This window comes from Manacus vitellinus, unplaced genomic scaffold (assembly GCF_001715985.3).
Source record: "Manacus vitellinus isolate BGI_N305 unplaced genomic scaffold, ASM171598v3 scaffold_16_pilon, whole genome shotgun sequence".
In the NCBI taxonomy this organism is placed as follows: Eukaryota; Metazoa; Chordata; class Aves; order Passeriformes; family Pipridae; genus Manacus; species Manacus vitellinus.
Window position 1 is genome coordinate 7129394 of NW_021939189.1, and position 21901 is coordinate 7151294.

At 42.7% G+C, this 21901-nt stretch overlaps 1 protein-coding gene across 1 annotated transcript in view; it reads left to right on the forward strand.

Moving 5' to 3' along the window:
• Positions 1 to 7093: 7093 nt before the first annotated feature.
• Positions 7094 to 21901, forward strand: part of AGBL1 (ATP/GTP binding protein like 1) — a 267905-nt gene continuing 253097 nt past the window's right edge. The window contains exon 1 of the mRNA XM_029958844.1: positions 7094 to 7173. Coding sequence (XP_029814704.1) covers positions 7168 to 7173 — 6 coding nt within the window. The 5' untranslated portion in view covers positions 7094 to 7167. The remainder of the gene's footprint in view (positions 7174 to 21901) is intronic.

Here is a 21901-nt window from a genome sequence, read left to right on the forward strand (position 1 = left end):
CCCTTGTGTTGAACTGGAAGATGGCTGATATTAATCATACCTCAAAGCAAAACAAAAAGGATGATGTGCTGCAAAACAAGATGGGTTTCTAAAAAACCTGCAGTGGGTAATCCCTTTTGGAGTTAATTCTCTATGTCTTGACACAGTATCACCTATAAAAGCCCAACTTTCTATCTTCTACTCCATTTGCTGGGCTCATTAAACTGCTTAACCCATGAGATTTCTTATTTGTGTTGAGTTCTCTCCTTTTTCTTTTTTCTTACCCTTCAGACCCACCTCTTTTTCTGACACCTTTGCATACTGTATGTGTCAGAGATGCTAAACGTGAGACAAACAGAAAAGTCAGATATAACACAATTTGTTCTGCTAATGGGAAAGCTTTGTGTACTACTGTGTCTGGCTGGCATAAAGTCCATTTCCTTAAATACTCAACAAACTAGATTCTTCCTTGTCTTGCACCTCTGTCTGTGCTTACGCTTTTCCAATATGAGTGTCACGTACTTCTAAATTAGAACAGAGATATTTTAAGAAGGAAAAAATTGATGACACAGGTGACAAAGAAAAGTTGTCAAGGTAGGAGAAAGAATGGTTTCTTTTTATAAGCAATAGGAAAGCTTGATATAGTTATGTCTGCGGGAATATGGGGAGGATATTTTGTCCAGCAGAAACCTTTACTGAGCATCAGGACTAGGGGGCTTTGCCTTGTGCTGCTGCCCAGGGATCTGTCAAAGAGGATTAAAGCATCAAAGCACTTTTACTATTTTACTCCTCCCTTCCTTCTCTAGAACATCTCTACTGTTATCCTTCAACAGGAGAGTGGCATTATGGGCTATTTGGCTGGAGGCAGGATAGTCAGCCTCATGCTGGGTGTGCTCTATCACAGCCAGAATATGCAGCAGCCCAGCAAAGGGTTACCTGCCTGTGTCTCACAGATTCACAGGAATAGCAGGTGTCTCCTCTGCCAGGGGACTGGGTGCAATCAGTAACACAAGAGGTCGAGCTGACTGGAACATACTTGTGGCATTCAGTAGAAGAGCAGGTATTTTCCACCTGCTGTATCTGAGGCATTGAAGAACACAGCAAGGGGTTCTGTAGGGAAAAAGTGGGAACATTTCACAGCAGTTCAGTGATGAAATACATCTTTCTCAAGGTAAGTTGTGTATGTGTATTTAAGATATGACTGGCTTTTCATGAAATCGTAGAATGGTTTGAGTTGCAAGGGACCTTAAAAATCTCCTAGTTCCTATATCCCAGCCATGGGTAGGGACATCTACTAGACCAGGTTGCTCAAAACCCCTTCCGTTCTGGCCTTGAACAACTCCAGGGGTGGGGCAGCCACAGCTTCTCTGGGCAATCTGTTCCAGTGCCTCACCACCCTTGTAGGGAAGAATTTTTTCCTTAAATCTAGTCTAAACCTACCTTTTTTCAGTTTAAAGCTATTATCCCTTGTCCTATCACTACATACCCTTGTCAAAAGTCCCTCCCCAGGCCATGCCACTGTGCAGCAACAAAATGAAAGCCAGGATGGATAGGGATGTCTCCAGAGAAACAAAGCTCTGGGTAAGCCTGCCTGTTCTCCTGTCTGCACCTGGTGCTCTCTACAGTACCAGCCACACATTAAACCAGTAGCACCAGCAGTTTTCAGTGGTCTGTTTGTGACCCAGAAGATGTTATCTTCACATTCAGGGGCTGCAGCAGCCTTGAGACACTTCCAGCAGCATCTGAAAAATCAATTTCAGTGTCATGACTTGTGTTTTCGTTTTGATTTTAGCGCTTTTACTTCTGTAGAAGAGTAAATTATTTCGGGGGGGGGGACACAACATGACATTATTCATAGGGGTAAACCTCTGCATAGTCATTCACAAATGGAAGATCATCACTCCTCCACATTCAAATATATTAAATTTGTTTTGGCAATCACTTATGATAAGCATTGTGCTTGAATGAAAGGCAATGAAAATGAAGGGTTTGTTAGAGAGAAAAGCATCCAAATAGAAAAAGCAATCTGCCTTTATTGAAATATATATATTTTTTGGCTACACATAATTTTGACGGGGGAAGTCTGTCCTCTATTTAATATAAATGAAATATAGACAGTTATCTGGGTATTTTACACAGTGATATTTCAATTGCATTTCATAAAACTCAGGCTGGCTTCAGAATGAATAATTTATCCAATTAGACTTTTTTTTCCTTCCCATTTTTAACAGAACCTGGCTGTTCTCTTATCTATCTCAGTGGTTTAAAAATTCAAATAATCCTATTAGAAACCAGGTGTGCAATGTGAGTGCAAAAATGCTGTCAATTTTTTAAGAATAAGGAGGAAAATATTCTCAGGTTAATCACAGGTTTCCAAGCTGATTTTGGTATTTGGACTTCATTTAATGCTAATATCCAAAAATTGAATGAGTTCTGCAGTTTGTTGGTATAGGCTCTGGACAGGAAATGTGAAGTTTGGCTGTAGCTGGTCACTTTATTCTGGTAATACTGATTCTGGTGCTGTTTTTCCAGAGTTTAAGACTTTGAGCTAATTTTGATTTAGCATGTAAATTACTTTCAAATGCATTCCTGCAGGTGGATAAGAATATGATGAATTCTGGTTTGGAGGTGACGGAATAAATGGAAAAGTGATAATAACAGAGTAAAATGTTATTTAAATATGTTAAATTCTTGAATGGGCTTCCCACTTTTAATAAATATCAGATCTATAACACTATATTTGCTAGATACCCAGCAGAGGATTTTTGTCTTTCCCTCATCACCCCGTTCACAATGAAAATTTCCAGATTATCTCATCCAGGGAGATTTTTAACCTCATACAATTCTAATGCAATGCTATAGATGAAAAAAATGCTTCTGGATAAAGGCTTGCCAATTTTATATCTGTACAACATCTCCATGAGAAAACTTCATACTTTCATAGGTAGGGAAAACATTGGTTTAGTCACAGGAACAAGTTTCTGTGGCTAATGTATTACTTAGTGTCAGCTGATCCATGGTAATGGTTTCTGTATATGCTCATAAAATGTGAAATAATTGGACTGAGTGCTCTTTTAATGCAGGTAAAATGATCCTGAATTATCTTCCCTTTGCTATGGGCTAAATGTATGTACACATATTTACTGGAGATCAGATGACATCTCTGACTTGTTTGTGTGTCTGAGCCCTGGAGCATAAGAAAAGAAAATTACTGGTCTGAGCCTGTGCAGCACCTGCAGAGAGCCCAGAGGTCCTGCCTTTGTGCTTCTAATCCCCTCTGTCCTCCCCACAAGAACATTAACTCTGGCACTAGTAGGAAGCTGGAGCCATGAGTTTAATTTTCATTTTGTTTAAGGATCACATAATCCTAAGGGCACAGGGGAAACAACGACGACATCAATATAAACTAACAAGCTAATCTTCAAACTGTGTTGCAGTGTAATATGAATGGAGAGGGAGAATCTGTGTGCTTTAATTCTGGCATTTAGCTCTGTGTAGGTTTCCTAATTTATTCAGCTTGTTGAGGTGGGGGACCTCCTATTCTTAGAAACCAAAAATAACATTGCAAATTTGACAAAATCTGGAAGAAACGCCTTGGGAATGGTGAATAATTAGAAGCCTCCATGATTTATAGCTAAGAATTTGGTTTCAAAGGGGTTTTGCTGTACACTGTAGATCAATGTGAACATCACTGTCACTGCTGGGGTCTTGCATGAGTGTTTTATTTTTGAATCACTCTTCTCATCGTGTCTTGTTTTCAAATCTCCAGAGCTTTCTGGTATATGATGCTTTTTTAATCTCTGGGCACAACTAAGCCAACTACTCCCAAAATTTAAAGAACATAAGAGAATTTTCCCCCCCAAGCTGTGATGTTGGTGTTACTTTCCTCTTGGGTTGGCTTATTTGTAGTGAAATTTTTGCAATTATTTCTAAAGCTTCTTCACACAGAGAGGAAGAAGCAGATCACTGTGTTACAGAATCTGTTATAGAGTCCTAATAGAGGCAAATGTCGTGTTGCACGTGGGGCAGAAAGCTAAATAGTCACCCAATACATTAAGATACAAGAGGGAGAGGTGATCACCATGTGGTTTATGATCCATTCGAGTGCAAGAAGGCTGAGGGATCAGGTTCTGTGATGTGGGAGGGGATCAGGGCATCCAGGCTGCCTGCAGCCATTGCCTGCTTACATCCATCAGCTTTCACTGCCTTCTGAAAATCCACACAGTGGGAATTAATAGTTCCACACAGCTCTAGTGACAGGTACAATTGTCACAAGAAAGAGAACGAAGCAACAATGTGGAAGAGGTTCTTTAAACAGCTTCTAATTAATTGTGAAGTAGTTTTCTGTCAGTGCACTAATTTCTGAAAGAAATAGTGTGTTGGCACTGCTCTCAGAACCCGTTACCCACTTTCCTCCCACCCAGCACATTTGATGACACTGTGCCTGCATTGCCTCGGTTCACTCCTTATTTGTGGTCTGTTATTAGGTTTGAGTCCTGCTGATGTGAAAGGATCCCCAAAGCCATATGGGGTTTGCACGACAAGGTTTTGGTAGTGAGTGGATACAAGTGTGACTTCTGTGAGAAGCTTCTAGAAACTTCCTCACCCAAAATGGCCAAAAATTCAGTGTTCTAATGGCTGAACACCAGCTCTCTATCCGAAATATGGTACTTCATGGAGTGCAATAGATTTTTTTCTTATTAAAATTGAAATAAAACATGTTTTTAAGAAAACTAAAGTCCTTGAACATGAATTTCCATAGGAAAGGAAATTTCTTGTCTTATTCTGCCTAGTTGTCTGTGAAGTATCTTGTTCATCAATGAACAGTCCTCACGGCATTCTCTCTGAAGGAACTGATGTATCTCCATAGTTATGACACAGGTATTTTAATCTGGTTTATTTTACAACTTGGTAGTGACACCCTGGGACCCTGCTGGCACACACAGAAAACGAGAAATGTCATGCTTGTACCACTTGTTCACACATTGCTGGGATGAGTTGGAGAGGAATTGTCTTACTATTTTCCTAAAACACTTGGTCAATGAAGGTTTATCACATGAAAATAGTCCTTGGCCAAGAGTGGAGTGTTTTATTTTTCATTTAACTGCATCATAGAAGATCAGGGTTTTATACTGACATCAGCAAAGGAAAATGTGTACACACTGTCTGTTTGGTATGGCTTTGTGTGGTACTGAGTTCTGTAAGCATCTGCTTTGTACTCAGAGACCATGGTTCATGTTACTGCTTCAAAAATCCTTAGTTATGGGGAAAAACTCCTATTGGAAGGACTAAAAAGACACTCACCAGAATGAAGTACTTATTCTAGAGGTAAAAGACTGAAATTTGTGTCCCCAGATTGGAAAGACAAGATCTAATCTTTGTCCTCTGCATAATAGCAATTATCTCAACTGTCAGCCTTCTAACCATCTTGGAGTGATGCCTCTCAGGACCAAAAATGCCATTCTGATGTTAAGAAAGCTGAAAAAGTACTTGTGTGGGACTAATTGACCTTTTCACATTGAAAATATTTTGCTGGAAAATCCTCACCTAACCCTCTACTCAACTTCTTTATCTGCTCCTTCTTGTTTACCAAGTCCTTTGATATCATTCGGCTGAAGCTAAAAGTGGACTCTGTGCCCTCCTAGGAATTCGAGCTACAACTACAACTGTACTATAGCGTGTCTTGTGCACCAGGGAATGAACCAGGCTCTGAGTTGCTATGCTTATATACAGATATAGGTACGTGTGAATCACCACAGTGGCCCTTGTAGCACACTCTCCCCCAGACTGCACCTTGAAGAGGTGCCTTTGCTGTGCAGACACGAGATGTCCCTCTGCGGTCACTCCCTGCCCCGCGGGGCACTGCCTGTGGCCACAGCAGCTGTGACTTGGGACAATCATCGGGGCTGGAAGCCAACAGCCCTCTGCGAGCCGTGGTGAACCCGCTCCACCTGTCCCTCATGCCGGGTGTATCTTCCGTTCGTTGTCAGCGCTCGTTAAGACCGAGGGCATCTCTCTCTCTTGCTCTGCCTTCTCCATGTCTCCGGTTTCACTGGAACGGAGTCAAACGGAGACGAGTCCACGCAGGGTCTGGAATGGATCAGCAGGTCAGCTGGGAATGCCTGTCAGGCAGCCAGCGTGCTCTCTCCCTTCTCCCTGGCTTTCTTTGAGGTTTGTAGCTCTTCTGCTTTCTTGTTGCTATTGCCACCCTCCCCACACTCCCCCTGCCACACATCAAGCACCAAGACCTTTCCTGGGCACTTTACTTAATCCCCGGGATTCTTTATATAGGAATTAATCTTCTCGTCACAGTGGGAGAGCTGGGAGGGAGGGGGTACATTTATCTCTCCTGCTGAGGTCTAGAGTTGCATTGCTGTGATTATTGGTGGTAGCAGTGTGCATGTGTCTGGGGATCTGTGTTTAGCTTCTTCGTTTCTTAAACGGCACAGGGGCAGCAGCAAGGCAAGTTGGCAGCTTTGCTTTCGAGCTGCTTTGTGTCTGCTGCTAGAAGGAGGGAGTGTGAGTGGGGAGCAGCATGGCAGAACAAGAAGCCAGTGGCTTGCAAGTCCTTCTCTCCACCCTCCAGGTAAGAACAGTTTGAACTAACAAGAGAAGCTCTTGGGCTTGTTTTCCTCTAATTCAGCCTGTTGGGTTGAGGCTGTTGGTACGAGCGCCCAGCTGGCTTGGCTCTAAAAGCATCAGCGTGCGGGAGCCCTGACCCGCACCTCCCACCCTAAAAAGCCTTTATGAAGTGAAGTTTCACTATTCGGTGATGAGTGCTGGTGATTACTGTGATGCATCAATCACTGAGCCCCATCTGAGGGCAGAGCCTTGGCTCCCGAGGTCCTGCTGTGTTCAGCAGGGGAGTGAGGAGGTGTGAGGCATCGGCTGCTGAGCAATGAATGGGACCTGACAGCGCTGTCAGTCTGTGAGCTCGGCGAGTCTGAGGGCTGAGGGGGACGAGTAAACAGATCTGCCTGCAAGTAGCAAGTTCCTCCCTGACAAATTGTCTGCATCAGGATGCTTAAGCACTCATAGGGAAGTGACAACAACTCTTGAGGCTGAGATGGGTGAGGTGCTGGCGTTGGGTGTGCTCTGTGAATGCTCCCCAGAACCAGAGGGAAGGGAAGTGTCCCATTCCAGGATCACACTTGATGGACAAGCCCGGCCGTGGGATAAAGGAGAGGAATGTCTGTAGGTGATCCTCTCCATTCTGTTTTCCCCCAGCATGGATGTACTCCTCCTGGCCTTGCAGGAGAAGATACCTAGGCTGAAGCATGAGCTAGCCTATGAAATGGGGAGTATGTTTGGGAGGTAACCCATGCTTTCACAAGCCTCATTTTGTCATGAGGGGTGGGTGGGAACTGCTTTGCCAAGACAAAGCTACTTGCATTAAAGCAGCTTTTAGACGGTCATGGTGAAATGCCAGCTGCCTTCACTTCCCAGGTGCCCTGCTCAGGGCCCTGTATGCTGACATGGCTCAGAGCCACATGGGGACGGGAGTCTCATGTCTGAGGCAGTAGCATCCTCTGACTGCTACATGTATTGTCAAAGTCTCAGATATTGCAGATGCAGAAAATGTGTGCAGATGCAGAAAATGTGTGCAAAACAGACTTACTCACCTGGATCAGCCCAAGGATTCAGGTCTCCCAGGCCTGTGTCTCTGAAGCCTCCTGTAACCAGCTGCAAGTGTGTAGAGGAGGTTATAAAACCTGATGATATGCAGTCGGCTTTGAAACTATAATTGTGGGGGCTGGTCGACCTCAGCATATTTATCCAAGCTTATGTAACCATCAACATGTTTTATTTCTCATATCAAACCCTGGTTTACCCTCTGTAGCACCTCGTGGCAGTGAGTTCTGCAGGTAAACTGGCATGCTGAAGAAAATTATCCTTCTGTGTTTTTGTGTTTTGGCAGTGTAACTTGTTTGCCCTATGTTGTTACAGCTTATTTAATTCATATTTTGTACTAGATCATGTTTTTGCTGTATCTGCGTTATAGTCCTTTCCCTCTTACTTTGGATAATTGAGAGCTGAATGCACATCTGTGTTTTTCTTATGCTCTCTAACTTTAACAGTCCTGGTGCTCTCTGTGTAGTCTGGGAACAGAACTGGACAAAACCCAGGATTAAATTGGAAGCTGTAGTTTAAAATCACATGTGCAATTCATTGACAAAGCTACATGGAGGGCTAGACTAGAAAGAGTTAGGAGCACTGCACGGGTGATATTGGTGAAACCACAAGGTAGCACAGCCTTCATTCCCAGCACTACAAAATCTCACCTTTGTTTCCAAGAATTCTGTATTCACTTAGAGAAGAGCAAAAGGCTTTCTTGTTGTATCTTCAATTTAATGCAGAGGTTTGAATGCTGAAGGGCAGAAAGTAAGTTGGTTGATGACAATTACCTGTTCTGATTCACCTCCTTCCCCTACCTTCCACCAAAAAATTACCAGCATAATTCTGTAATTCCATCACCTATTTCTGCTACAAAAATCGTGATAAAAAAGACCTTTACTTGACACAGTTGGAAAGCACTGGCCTGGGAAATAGTGACTTTGGTTGATGTTTGCCTTTGCTAATAACATCTCTCCACACTTTGTTATTTTCTGCAACAGCTGTCCAAAACACGGTTGCTTTGTTTTTGTGTTGTGCTGGATTGTCAGTGCTGGTTCATACTCTTATTGGGCATGAAGAATATGTCTGCTGCACACAGCAGGCTATTCTGCAGGGTGTTACTGGGTATTTTCCATTTCTATTAGTACATAATATTGCTTTGTATGCACGAAGCTTTCAGGTGAAGAATGAGGGAACATTCAGTCACCAAGACACTTTTTATCGAGTCAGAATAAAAACATCCTTTCTCCTTCAGTCACTCACACAGGGCTAAAGTTCTACCTCCCTTCCAAGCATTGGCACAGATTTCTTATTCCCAGTTGGAGCAACATTCCCCCATGCGATAGGGTCTGTTACCTTCAGCTGAGGGAGGGATCTACCCCATCTCCTAATGGCATAGACAGTTGTACTCCCAGTCTCACAATCTGGCTTTGGTGAGGACAGTATCAAACAGAACAAAACTAGAACACCATGCATTTTGTAACTGAACAACAGCTCTACTCAAGGAAAGAAACACATTTTTTGAGTTCTTCAGAGCTGTTCCCAGTGCTATGAAGCAGTGTGATCCTCCAAAGGCAGCTCAAACCTCTGGAAGTGCAACGTGTTACAGATGTTCTGCAAAGTGACAAGGGGAATAGCAAAAACTCCTTTCAAAGCACAGCTGCATTTTGTCACCAAAATGTCACTGCAGGGAAGATGTGACATTTCAGGTCTCTAGGTAAAAAGTGCTTCACTGCTTACAATGTGCAGCTTTAAAATGCGAATTTCAGATTTAAGAAAACCTTCTCCCTGTCTCACAGGTTTTGTGTCAGTATGGCAGAACTGAGCTCTGAGGATTTTACTGTCATTTCTCATTTTGCTTCTAACCCTGCTACCTTCTTCTTTGCTGTCTCTTCTTGATTCTCCCCCTCCAACATGCTCCTGCAATTATCACCTCCCATCCCTCTGACTTGGATTGTGTTACCTGTTTCTGTTCCCATCTCTTGCTGAATGTCATTGAGTTCTTTACCTCTCATCCAGCCCTGTTTTGTCTTTCATACATGGACAGTGTAGATCAAGTCTGGGCTGGTTGCCACTCGTCATCCTGCTTCCTGACCACAGTATGGCAGAAATAAATACCTTCCTCATGTATGGTTTTTGACCAGCCTCCCCAGTGCAAAATCCCAGAGAGATTTGGGACTAAATCTCTTGTTTATTTTAATGCCAGGAGGAGGTATCTGAGTATTAGTTAAAAACAACTGGTAGTTGCTAAGAAGAACAATAGGAAACTGGAGCCAGTATCTTTCATTGTGACCCAGAATATTGAATCCCCTTGAGACTGCAGAGCATCCTAGTTCCCCCTCCTGGTTGTCCTGGCCCTCTTCTCACTCTACCCACTAACCGTTTAGACAAATAAGAGGCATTTTGATTCTTCCCCTCCTTTCTCCCTGCTCTCCTCCTCACTGCCCAGGCCCAGATGCAAGCGTGGCTTGGTTACCCCTGAGAACATCTCCTTATTCCATGGCAGAGTACATTGTGTTGCTTGAGGAGTCCCAGATTTCCTGTTGGCTCTTGGCATGGGTTTCACATGTTTCCCAAAGCCACAGTCCCTGTTCACGTATTCTGCAAGAGCTGGCAACCCCTGGGGCTGTTGGCAGATCTTTGGCTCAAACTGTGTCCTACGTTGGACTTCACAGGTTCCCAAATGCTATGGTTTGACAGGAAAGAGGTGAAAATCTTATGTATCAATGGTGGATGTTGTTTGTGTAAACGGATTGGTCTCTGAGTGGCCACAGTGTCCAGCAGAACAGATACAGGATCTGTTGTTTGGTCCCTCGAATCTCTCAGCTCCTTTGCACTGCCTCTTCCGAGCTGTTGTGCTGGCTGGCTGACAAGGCAGAGCTATTGTTATCCTTAGGACAAGTGGGAAGATATCTGTGCTGCTCCAGTGACAATGAATAGAAATGCATTTTGCAAAACGCTTTTGTCTCCTCTGCATCCTTGCACTTACTTTGTCAGCAGAGCTGCTGATATTCCCGGCTTTGAGAAAACATAGATGCAAAAAGTCCCAGGAACTGCTCAGCAAGCAGAATGCCCATTGGTTTGAGCTGGGGATGGAGGAGCTCAAAGTTTGGATCTGTGTTTTTGGGAGGCAGCTTGGCAGGCAGGGTTTAATGGAATAGCCTTAGAGGGAACAAAAAATCAACTCAAAACCAGATGGCCATTTTTATGTGGTTCATTAACTGAGTTTTACTGAGAGCGTTGTACTTTAAGGGAGCAGCAGCTGACTTAGTATCCCCCTATTCCCTACAAAAAATATTCTAGCTTTGGAGCATCATAAGAGATGCAGCTAGGACAGGGCGACCACTGTCTGTAGTGTTCAGGGGGAAACACTGAGTGCTCCAGCAGCTTTTTTGTGTCGCTACAGCCATTGCCACTTAGGCTGCATGAGCCTGTTTTCTGCTTTAACCGGGGAAGAAAAGGAATAATTCTCTACAAACAATCCTATAGAGGTAATGCAGGCCCCCACTCCAGCTTTCAGGGTTGCTGCTTGTTCTTTCCACCTCAACTCTCATCTCATCCCTGTCCAAGGAGAACATAAAGGTAACCCAGAGCTTTTCCCTACAATCCTTGGCTGACCACCATGAGGCTCTGCTAAGCAAGAAAGGACAAAGAAGGCTAACATTCATACATTAATCTGAAATTCCTGCCAGGCCACAGAAGAAATATTGAGGTTTGTGACTCTTGGGAATCAGCACAGAGCACTAAAAGCCCTCAGAGGAAGCTGAGACAGGCCTTGGACTCTGCTGAAACCCTTCCACCGACTGAGCTGGGACCAGAATTGCACTCCCTGTCCCCGGCCTGGCCTCAGCTGTTTCTCTGAGCACACTGCCAGCTCCTCTGAAAATGCCTCCAGTTGGGCTATCCAGAATTTTCTGTGACTGCATTAATGAGAATTCAGGACCTCAGGGTGAAAAATGTACCCAGGGACTGATCGGAGCAGCCGCAATGATGGCTGAGCTGAGCAAAAGAGTGTGTCACAGTCTGAGTCTCAGCAAAACTTCCCATGTCAGACAGGGAAATTTGGGTTCAGTCTGTCTTCTGCTGTCCCTCATCCTTGGCTAGAATGGCTTGTGCTTTGAGGAAATGAGACTGTGCCATGAAGGTTCCTGGAGTGCCCTTTCTCCCTCCCTGCAGCAGTGCAAATGTGACAGGATAGCCATGTTGCTGAATCAGTGGAATGCAGGTCTGGAAAAATGGATTATAACCCTTTTCATCTGAGTTAATTGTGTGTAACATGGTGAATAATCCCACCATGCCTCACATCAGTGTTTGAGAAATCAGGCAGTGAACGTTGGGGAAAAAATTATCTGAAGTTCTGGTGACAAAAAAAATGGAAGTAAATTAATAATTAGTTTTCAGTGCAGGGCTTGGATTCTGCACAATAAATAATGCACAGAACCACATGCTAAATGATGAGGACAAAATGCTATATGGGGTGATTTTGCAGGCAGCAGGCACTGCTCATCCTGAAGCAGAGGTTTTGTGAAATAAAACAAGCTGTCATTTTGAAATTAAAAAATGCAGTTACTCCAGGGGACCAAATGAAATATCAGGAATGCTTTAAAACTGGTGCTTCTTAGCTGCTGAAGGCCTGACTTTGTGCTTATGGCCAAGCTGTTTAACTTAGACTATTTGGATGTAATATAATGGCACATTATACCATGTCAAGCAGCTTAATATTGTATATTTTTGTACAACTACTGCATTATAGACACAAACACACATTAAACCACGTTATGGAAGGAGGTATATGCATTTGTTTAAACTACTTATCTTTCACATAAAGTATAACAATATATTTAAATGCATCTGCTTATCTGTTTGTAAGTTGAGAACAATTATTTTTGGTTATCTAAACTCCATAGGTGTTTTGTGTGCCTACAGATGTATTTATACATTACATCACTATTTTTATGTCAATGGAAAACTTCCACCTTCTCCTATTCTCAGGTTTCAATAATTTCCCTCTGTGAAATATATGAAAAGATGTTTTCATACAGAGAGGTGTTTGCTTGAATTGGTGTTGCTTGTGTTTCTTTGTGTGGCATAATCTTATTTTCAGTGTATTATGTTGCATTTTGTTGTGATGGCTCGGAAATCTTTTCAACACATTTTTCTGTCCAATATATTTGTCCAGTCCTCTTGGCTTTATCTATAATAGGAAAATAAATGTCTGTGGTAGTAAATGTGTTCATGGACATCTTTGAATTAAAGTTTATTATATTACATCTAGCAAAAAGCACAAAAAATTTTGCTTGTATTGAAAAACATATGGACTGATAATGGTTAACTCCATCAGTGACTACTGGCACCAGCAGAGGTTTTATTGATGTGTGTTAACAGAAAGAAAATAATTTCATGCACATACTGGGAGCTTAAAAGGTGGGGAGGGATTTTTTTGTTCCTTGGTCTGGGATAGCAGGGTTGGAAATTGCTCCTGAAGTTGTTGTTACGATAGAGATGCTGCCTCTGTGTGATCATTCCAGTTTGTACCAGTACAGGTAACACAACTCGTATCATCATTACTCTTGCAATGAAATCTGGGGGGGATTTAAGCTTCTGAAATTGCAGGTGAAAGCCCCTCTTTCCTCAGGGCTCCAAGAGGACTCTGGGAATACAGCAGTAAGGCAGTGTTTGCTGGTAGCTCCTCATGGAACAAGCCATGATCCTGAGGAGAGGTGTCCCTTCCCTGTGAACGCTGGGGTTGGTGTGTGTGCACCTGAGAACCTCAGGCTTTGAAAATCCTAAATCCACGCACATACCATGTGCCCACGTATGTCGTTGGGCTCTGCCAGACTCCAGCCTCGTGACTATGTTCTTCTCACCATACCAGGATGGAAAATAATTCCCTCCTGCCTTTCCCTGTTCTTTTAATAAGCACTTGTCTCACAGACAGTCTATGTGCACCTGTTTGCCCATAGGGCCCAATGGGCCGTAGGATTGAAGTGCTGATCCGTCAGTGGGGCTGTTCTGCATGCCGGGCTGGGGAGCTGTGATTCCTGGACAAGCAGGTTGATTTTGGTCCCCAGGGAACTGTGAGGCCAGAGTGGGCTGGAAATCGGTGAGACTCTCTGTGAGGGGGAGCTACAACCTTCTCCAAGGAGACCAGGAGCAGTACAGAGCAGTCTCACCAGACTCACCTCCCTTCTCTCTATGGGCAAAACCAAGTTTGCAGCAGAAGGTGAGGAATGAGTGTTAGGGAGGAACAATATGTAGGTTCTTTCACAACTGCATTGTCCAGCCCAGTTGATGCTGGTGGGTCACCAGTGCCTGCAATCCTGGAAGCTTTGTGTGCCACAGGAAGCTCTACTGTGCTGCTGCTTCAGAGGAGGCAGTTTATTTTCAGAAAAGACAGTTTAACTTAAGATGACTCTGAAGCGAGAACATGAGTCCAAACCACCTAAAATATTTGTAGACATTTTCTATTATTAAAAATCTCCTTTTTTTTTTTTTTTTCCTGATTGTTTCGTCTTCATGAGAAGTTGACCTAAGTATAGTCTAGGTGCATTTTTTGGGTGGAGATTCAAGTCTCCAAGAACTGGATAACCTTTTTTCCTTTTTGTACAGGGAAAACAATTTACCTTAGTACAGTTTTGGGAAGAAAAGTCTATGTGATGAAGAACGCCTCTTAAAATAAGGGAAGACTGGTCATTCTCCTCCAGAGATTGATGGAGACACAACACATTCATTTCCATGAGTTAGTATTTCCTTTTGATCTATGTGCTGTTATGACTTTTGTTTTACTCTGTGGTGACCTACCACACTATACAGAAATCAAAGTCTCAGAAATCAAGGTCTGACAAATCAAGACTTTGTCATTGATTTCATAAGATGTCTTCTAGAGAGGGCAAAGATAACATAGTAGAGATTCTTCTGCCCACAGGCACTACAAAGCTACAAAACAGAGAAATAATGCTTTAGACCAGCTATTGATTAATAGAATAACTTCTGCTTGATAAGAAATTCCATGGGCAAAGCTAAACCTCCTTCCCTTAAGCAGTTTAGAGAACAAGGATGGTTTTTTTCTCCTCATGGTCTGTTCTTCTGGAAGAACACAGCCTTATTTTCAAAAGGTGCTGTAGGTTGAGGTGGAATTAATGAGAACAGCAAAGCTTTCATGATGATTCTTATTAGAAAATTGAGTAATTCTAACACAGAAGTCCTGTGGGAGAAATAACTGCTCTACCAAAGAAATCTTGGCTTTTTTTTTTCTACCTTTCAACAAGGGATGCTTTGAAACTGAAACACAATTTTTTTTTTTTTTTTCTGACATGGAAGCACCACAGCATTGTGTTTTACTGCCATCAACTTCTGAGAAACCTTTTATGCACATTAATTTTTTGGTGTAATTTACAGGCAGAGGCTTCCCGCTGGGCCCAGTGGGAATTTGATCCCTGTAGTAAACTGAGACAGACTCTTCTCCCCTAGGCCCATCTGCTCACTGCACTCTCTGCTACCTATTCTCCTGCTTTCAAAGGGGAGAGTGATGCTGTATTGATGGATAAAGCAGAAGTCCTGGGCTTTATTTCTGGATTGTTACAAACTCCATCAAACTCACTTAGTGTCTCTACCTCCAGCTTTCTTCATTTGGACAGTAAATAGAGATAAAGTTTATCTGTCAAGCTAGGGCAAAGGGAATCTTGGCTCACATTGTTTCCCAAATCAAAGGGTGGAACAACTTTCTTGCTGGGCAGATAACACTCATGCTGCCTGGGTGAAATCAGAGCAATACCTGTCATCCCCTGCCATCCTCTGTGAGTTTTATGGGATTCCTGCTGGAAGGCCAAAGCAGCAGATTTACAGTGAAGGTACAGTTGGCCCTCCATTTTACTCAGGATTAACCTGGCAAACAGGAGATTGATAGGGAGAGAGAGATCCTCCCATAAGCAGTTTGCTTGGCATGGTGAATGCCCACCTGTCTCACTTCAAAGGAAGGGAGGAGGGAGAATGGACCACCCGACCTTTCCCTATGATTAAAATGCTGATCTGATGAAGTCAGAGAAACAAACCGAACTGCCTCTTTTGACCCTCCATTTTTCCAGGAATAAGCCAGCACCATCCATATGGAGACAGTTTCTGGAGAGGCTAGGGGAAAGCAGCATTACAGCCCTGGTTTATCTGACCTTCTCTTTGGGAAAATCTTTCATCTTAGTGGCCTCTTGCTCCGTGTTAAAGTTCTGCAAGTGCGGGAGGGAGCTGAAGATGACAAATGAGAAAGGGAATGAGTGCCTGGCTCTGTTTTCTTTGACAATTTCTCTTCCAATATGGCTAAAGTAATTTGATCTCCCCACGATGCACGGGGATTTCAAGGGGACAGCTGGGTGCAGAGATGCATTAAAATGACTTTTCTCTGAGATGAAAACTATGCTTATTAGCAGCTTGTTTCAAAAGCTCTCACAGCAGCAGCTGTACCTCACTGACTGAAAACTCTGGTCTAAAGGTCTAAAAGGTCTTCATGGCTGGGTGATCAAACAGTTGGAAATCTTCCTAGCTGAGGTCCCCTGCTATGTCCTACAAAGCCTGTAGAGCACTATTACACCAACAGGTCTCCTTGGAAACGTGCTTAAACAAAATATGACACAACAAAAACTTTTTAGTCATCTCTCCATGCTGGCATTAGAGGTAGAATCTGACATATTGCTCACTGAAGAACTCACCTTTCTCTGAGAGATCAGCCCACTGTGACACCAAGACTGCCTTCTCTCAGATCTCAGTGGGACACATGTGGGTCTATGAAGAGATTGAAGGTCCCTCCCACTGCAATGCCAGCGACAGAGCAATCAATATGTGGCTCCTGCCAAAGGTCCTCTCTTTTCAGGATAGTCATCTGCCATTGCATATTCACCCATTCTCTGTCTCAGGAGGGACAGCCCATGAAGTTTGGTTTGGTGAACTCCACAGGGGATCTCAGCAGAGTAGAGCTAAACAGTGCATAGAGGACAGCACGTCAGGGGACACTGTGCTCCTTACCTCCTGGGACAGGATGTGCTGGGTCAGTGCTCCTCAGACACCTGTGGAGACAGAAAATGTCAAAGTTTGCTCTCCTGCAGAAGCACCACAGTCTTGCTGCACAGAGAAAGGCACCAGTAGGAATAAGAGCTCTCATCCAGCTTTCACTTTGCAATGTCCCTGGTCTACATAAGCCCAGATCTCAGCCCCTGAGAGGACTGTGAGCTCATATTTTTAAATTTAACTCCTGTCATGTTTTCCTGGAGCACAAACGCAGTAGTGGGCTCATTCACTGAGCTAATAAAAAGCCTTTTAGATTGACTGACCAACACTTAGTTTGCAAGTGCTTCTGAGCTCCTGAACTGAAGTAACAAGGGCGGAATAAAGCCCCAAACATGTCTGTCTTTAGCATGGTGGCATTGGCTTGCTGCTGCTGAGTGTCTTGCATGGGGTGTAGACTAAAGATAAAGAAGATAAAAAGCTTTGTTACCTTCTGGATAGAAAATTACATACCCCTGTCGTACCTCTTAAAAACTTGGCAACCTTTTCAGAGAACTGAGGGCTTTGCTTTTAAGAGATTACTTTTTAAATCTAGACAGATGGGTCTCAGCAATGCAGTTAAACAGATGTTCTGCTTTACATTACTAGTAATATTACTTTAAATCATTTGAATTTCAAAACACAGTTTGCTGTTCATTATGGATGCCGAGTTTTGTTTGTTGTTTGATTTTTCACTTAGACTGGATGGGAAAAATAGGTTCATCATTTTCACTTTCAGGTTCCATCTCTGAAGAAAATAAGCTGTGACTAACAATAGTTATTAGCAGTTTGTCTCCATTGCCCATACCTCAATCATCGTTATTAAATGTGATTGATTAAAGGCATTTGCGTGGCTGTTCCAGAAAGCACTTTTGAAAGTGGGGTAGATTGACACATAAGGACACTTGTCTTGGCAAGAGAAGTGACTGGTGTTTTTCTAAACCAGAATGTACCTTATAGTGATCCTTATCTTCAGCCTGTCAATGTCAGGCTAATGTGTAGCAAGTGGGAGTGTTTTCACTTGAATACAGAGAGAAGCCTGGACTTATCACAGCACCACTCCAGGCAAGTGCCAGGGCAGGCTGAGAGTAGACATGGAGATTCTTGGGCTTTCTCATGTGGTCCATGCAGGAACATCCCAGAGAAGGCAAGGATAGCAGCACCTTCATTATGGCTATGCATTTCTCACATCTGCTACAGTATTCAAAAATCTGGTTTTATTAAAAAGCGAGTACATCTGGAAATTTTCCAAGTATCTCCAGACACACTCATACTTTGACAAATGCCATTGCTTGTAAAAAACTTTGTCAATTCCCAAATGTGCCTCTTCTTTGAAAGACAGAGTGTTCTCTGGACTGACACCCATCAAATTTCACAAAAAAAAAAAAGATAGTAGCGTGTTTTATGCTGCTCTTTCGTTGTTACTGGAACAGAACAAGCTGAACAGAAAAAAACATATCCCTCCCTATTAAGTTTGGGAGGCACTTGTGTTAAGTAGCTGTAACAGAGTGGCATTTGAATGAAACATTCATATTTTAAAATAGTTCTGTAATAGGAAAAGTAATATAAAATATAGGAATAAATCCAAGAAACAGCAATAAACAGTAGGTGCCAGCGTGCATATAGAGATCATTGTGCAAGAATGGTTAATACCTTACAGAAACTTATTAAGAGAGTGTGAAAGGCATATGCTAGGATAATCTTGGCATTAAAATAAAAAAAGATTAAAAAGAGAAAAAAAGTGAATAATATAACGTTAAATTCAGTAAAAATCTTTAGGTGTCATAGGTAACTTATTGTGAAATAAGACATGAAACCTGGGAGAATTTATCTGCAGTAGAAATTACAGAAAGAACATTAGAAATATTTAAAAGGAAGTCTAAAAGCCTTTTGCCAAGTATCACGTGTTTTGATTTATCTCAAAGTTTCCTCATTCTTTTAACATTTCCAATTTGACAGAAGCATTTGAGAGTTATATAATAATGTGTTTTACCATCGGTTCTGCATAATAAAGTAATTGCTCTATTAGAGATGCATTAGTGAGAGGAGCAAGTGACACAAAAGAACTTTGTATCAGGAGAAACTTCTGAACAAGGACAAGCTTTTCTTTGAGAACATAGAGAGAAGTTTGGCGTGAAAAAAGAAAGAGAGAAAAAAAGCAGTTTACTTTGCCAATAGTATCCAAGATATTGCAGTCTGTCAGGGCATAATTCCTGCGGATATCTGGATGTGAATATATTTTATCAGAGTGACACAGTAATGGTGTGGCACTGACATGAACTACCTTGCTCTGAAGGTGGGTGAAACACCTTCGTGTCTTTCTGACACAGCAGGTAAAACGTTCTTTGGAAAAGGGGGAGGTCATGGTCTATGTGCTTCCTAATTCCTGTATGGATTAATTAAATGTTGCATCTCCCTCATCCTTTGGTGCAAGGACAAATCTCTTTGCAAACAGGGCTATGACCCACTGGTGGGGAGCAGCCCTTTTTTCTCCCAGTCTGGTATCAGAATTCCTTGCAGGGGATAGTTTTATTCCACTGCACTTGCTTCTGGGACATTGAGAGGAGAAGACTGATCTCAGGGAAGGAAATTTTTGAACCTGCACAAAGAAATGGAACTGTGTGATTGAAAGCCACAATACTTCTTTGCACACAATGTTTCTGCTTCATTTTGTTGTAATAGCTATGCAGGCTTTGCCAGCGATCCTCTGAGCTACTGACTAAGTGAATTTCCCTCCACAGGGTGATATTTCCCACCAGGAAAACAGGGGACAATTAATCTGATCTTCTTGATGAGGGATGCAGTGGGGCAGGTGTTAATTAATATTTGTGAAGGAATCTGTGATCCTCTGATGAAAGGTGTTATGTTAGTGCAATTTATTGCATTAAATATAGTACGATTCCTTGGCACAGATGATTTCCACCATGTTATTCACCAAGTTATTTTGGCTAGAGATCAGCTCAAGCCAAGCTGTTACATCTCAACACCTTCAGTGTTTTGAAGACATTCGGATGTAAGTTTGGAATTTGCCCATCTCTGCCTTGAAGCGGCTCAGTCCTGCAGAGTGTAGCCTTTATCCTTTGAGAAGTCCTGAAGCTCAGTGAATAGGAGCAAAGCCTTGTACAATGCATCTTAGAAGTTTGCTTTGAGGCACTGCTTCTTCCCAGTCAGCTGGATGAGGTGCCATCCATTGGGAAGGGTTGGAATCATTACCCTCAGCAGTGATCTGGTGTGCTGTCAAAAAAAATGTTGCAGGTCTTCACACCCAAGTGCAAACAAGGATGAGAAAAAAACATAACTTCAGGTCATTGCAAGTGATGAAAAAAGCCACCCACTTGATTGCAGCAGGCCAGAGGGAGCGACATTTTTATTGAGTATTTGCCATATTCTCACAACTGCTGCTTTGGGCTGATGCACAGAACTTGGCTTGGTGTTAAGCATCAGTAGGAAGGAAAATGGGTGGTGCTTGGGTCAGTGGGGTGCTGGCCAGGCCTCGCAGGGGTGGCTGGGTCCAGCAAGAGGGACTCACCTCTAAGGCTTGGGAACAGGATCAAGAACTTGCTGGGCCACGTGCCCTGTCCTGGGAGGTCCCTTGGCTGCCCTGTGTACAGTTTGAGGGCTACGTGATCCCCCACAGCTGCGAACGCCTTTCTTGCAGGATTAAAGAGGTCACTTAGGACACTCCCAGAGCAGCAAGGTCCTCATCTCTGAGTCTTTAAATAGCCCTGTTTCCTTCCATGTCTCCTCTGAGTTTCCTGGCTTGCTCAGGCCTCTCTGACTCTGCAGAAGAGGAAATCCAGATTTGGACAAAGAAGTGCACTTAACTGTTTACCACAGAGGATGGTGTCACCTGTGCTGATGCTGAGGACATTTGGATGGGTATTTTGGGAGCAGGGGCAACTCGACTGTAACTTCTTGAGATCCTTCTAAAGCTGGATGATGGCAGTATTCTTAACAAGGTTTTTCAGCTATAACAAAATTTAGACTGTAATCCCTTTAATTTGAATCCTCCCTTATCTGCAGTTGCCTACTGATATTTCAGAGGTCCCTGAACCCTTTTTTCCCCTCTTCAGAAATAATGATTTTTTTTTTTAAACCTCCATGTACCAAACACTGTAGATAACAACTTTCCAACAAGCAGAAATCACAGTTAGCTGGCTGAATATTGAGGCTGAGGATGGGAACACACAGACAAGAAACTCTCCAGGGTATTTTGCTCTCTTATTTAAGTGCGAATTTTTAGCTCCTCTTAAATTAGAAAAAGCAATTTACTCTGACAAAGCACAGAACATAAGGCACCAAACCTGGCTTCACAGTTATTGTAAGGCTGGAAAGTCAGCTGTGGGAAGGAGATATCCAGCTGGCAAATCCATAATGCCAATGGTGAGTGGCTGTGCCCAGCAGTTCGGGCTGGTAGGGCAGCTCTACCTCACTGGCAGTGTCGTCTCTGATTTAAGCATTAATGCAGTAATTAGCAACCCAATATTTTCTAGAGGTCTCTGGGGAGAGTGAGGAATAATGCTGCTCATCCTCTAACCTGCTCTTGATTTTAGTCATTGTTAATTTTGCACCAGAATTTCTCTTCAATAAGCTTTTGAGTGCAGAGACTGAGAAATCTGACTTGCAGATGCAAGTCTCATTACACAGGCAGTTGGGCTGCTGACTGCTATTTGTGTGAGCAAATTTATTAAGGGTAAGAGAAGGGAGGAGGATGTATTTTGAACATGTCAAATCCTGCTTCCCTATTTAGAAACAAGCTATTTAAAAACAAACAAACAAATAAACAAACAAACCCTGGAACTGGACATCCTATTCCTTGCTCTCACCAAAAAAGACCCAAACGAACAAGTCTGGAAGTTCTTTAGCCCAGTGCAGTAATAGCTTTTCTTTAAAATCAGACCATTTTGTTTTGTTGTTTTGATTTGTTTTGTTTTGTTTTTCCTAAGCAGTCACACAGCTTTGTGAGACTATTCAACAATTAATTTAAGAGGTGTATGGTAGAAATCATGTTATGCATTGTCTTGCAAGAGTGACTTCTTTCATTGTGCATTCATTATTTTCGTGATTGGAATAACTGCTTTGTATTTCTTCCTCCAAATAAAATATTTATTAGTAAATCTCGCACTGCACAAATTAATGCTGTTTGATTTCTTTCTGGGCGTCCTCCTTTTTTTCAGCATTAATGCTTAGACTTACAGTAAACACTCTGAGTAGTCTGTGTGTTTCATTTGGAGAAATACTTGCCTTTGGGCAAAAGACACAAAAGCCCAAAAGACTG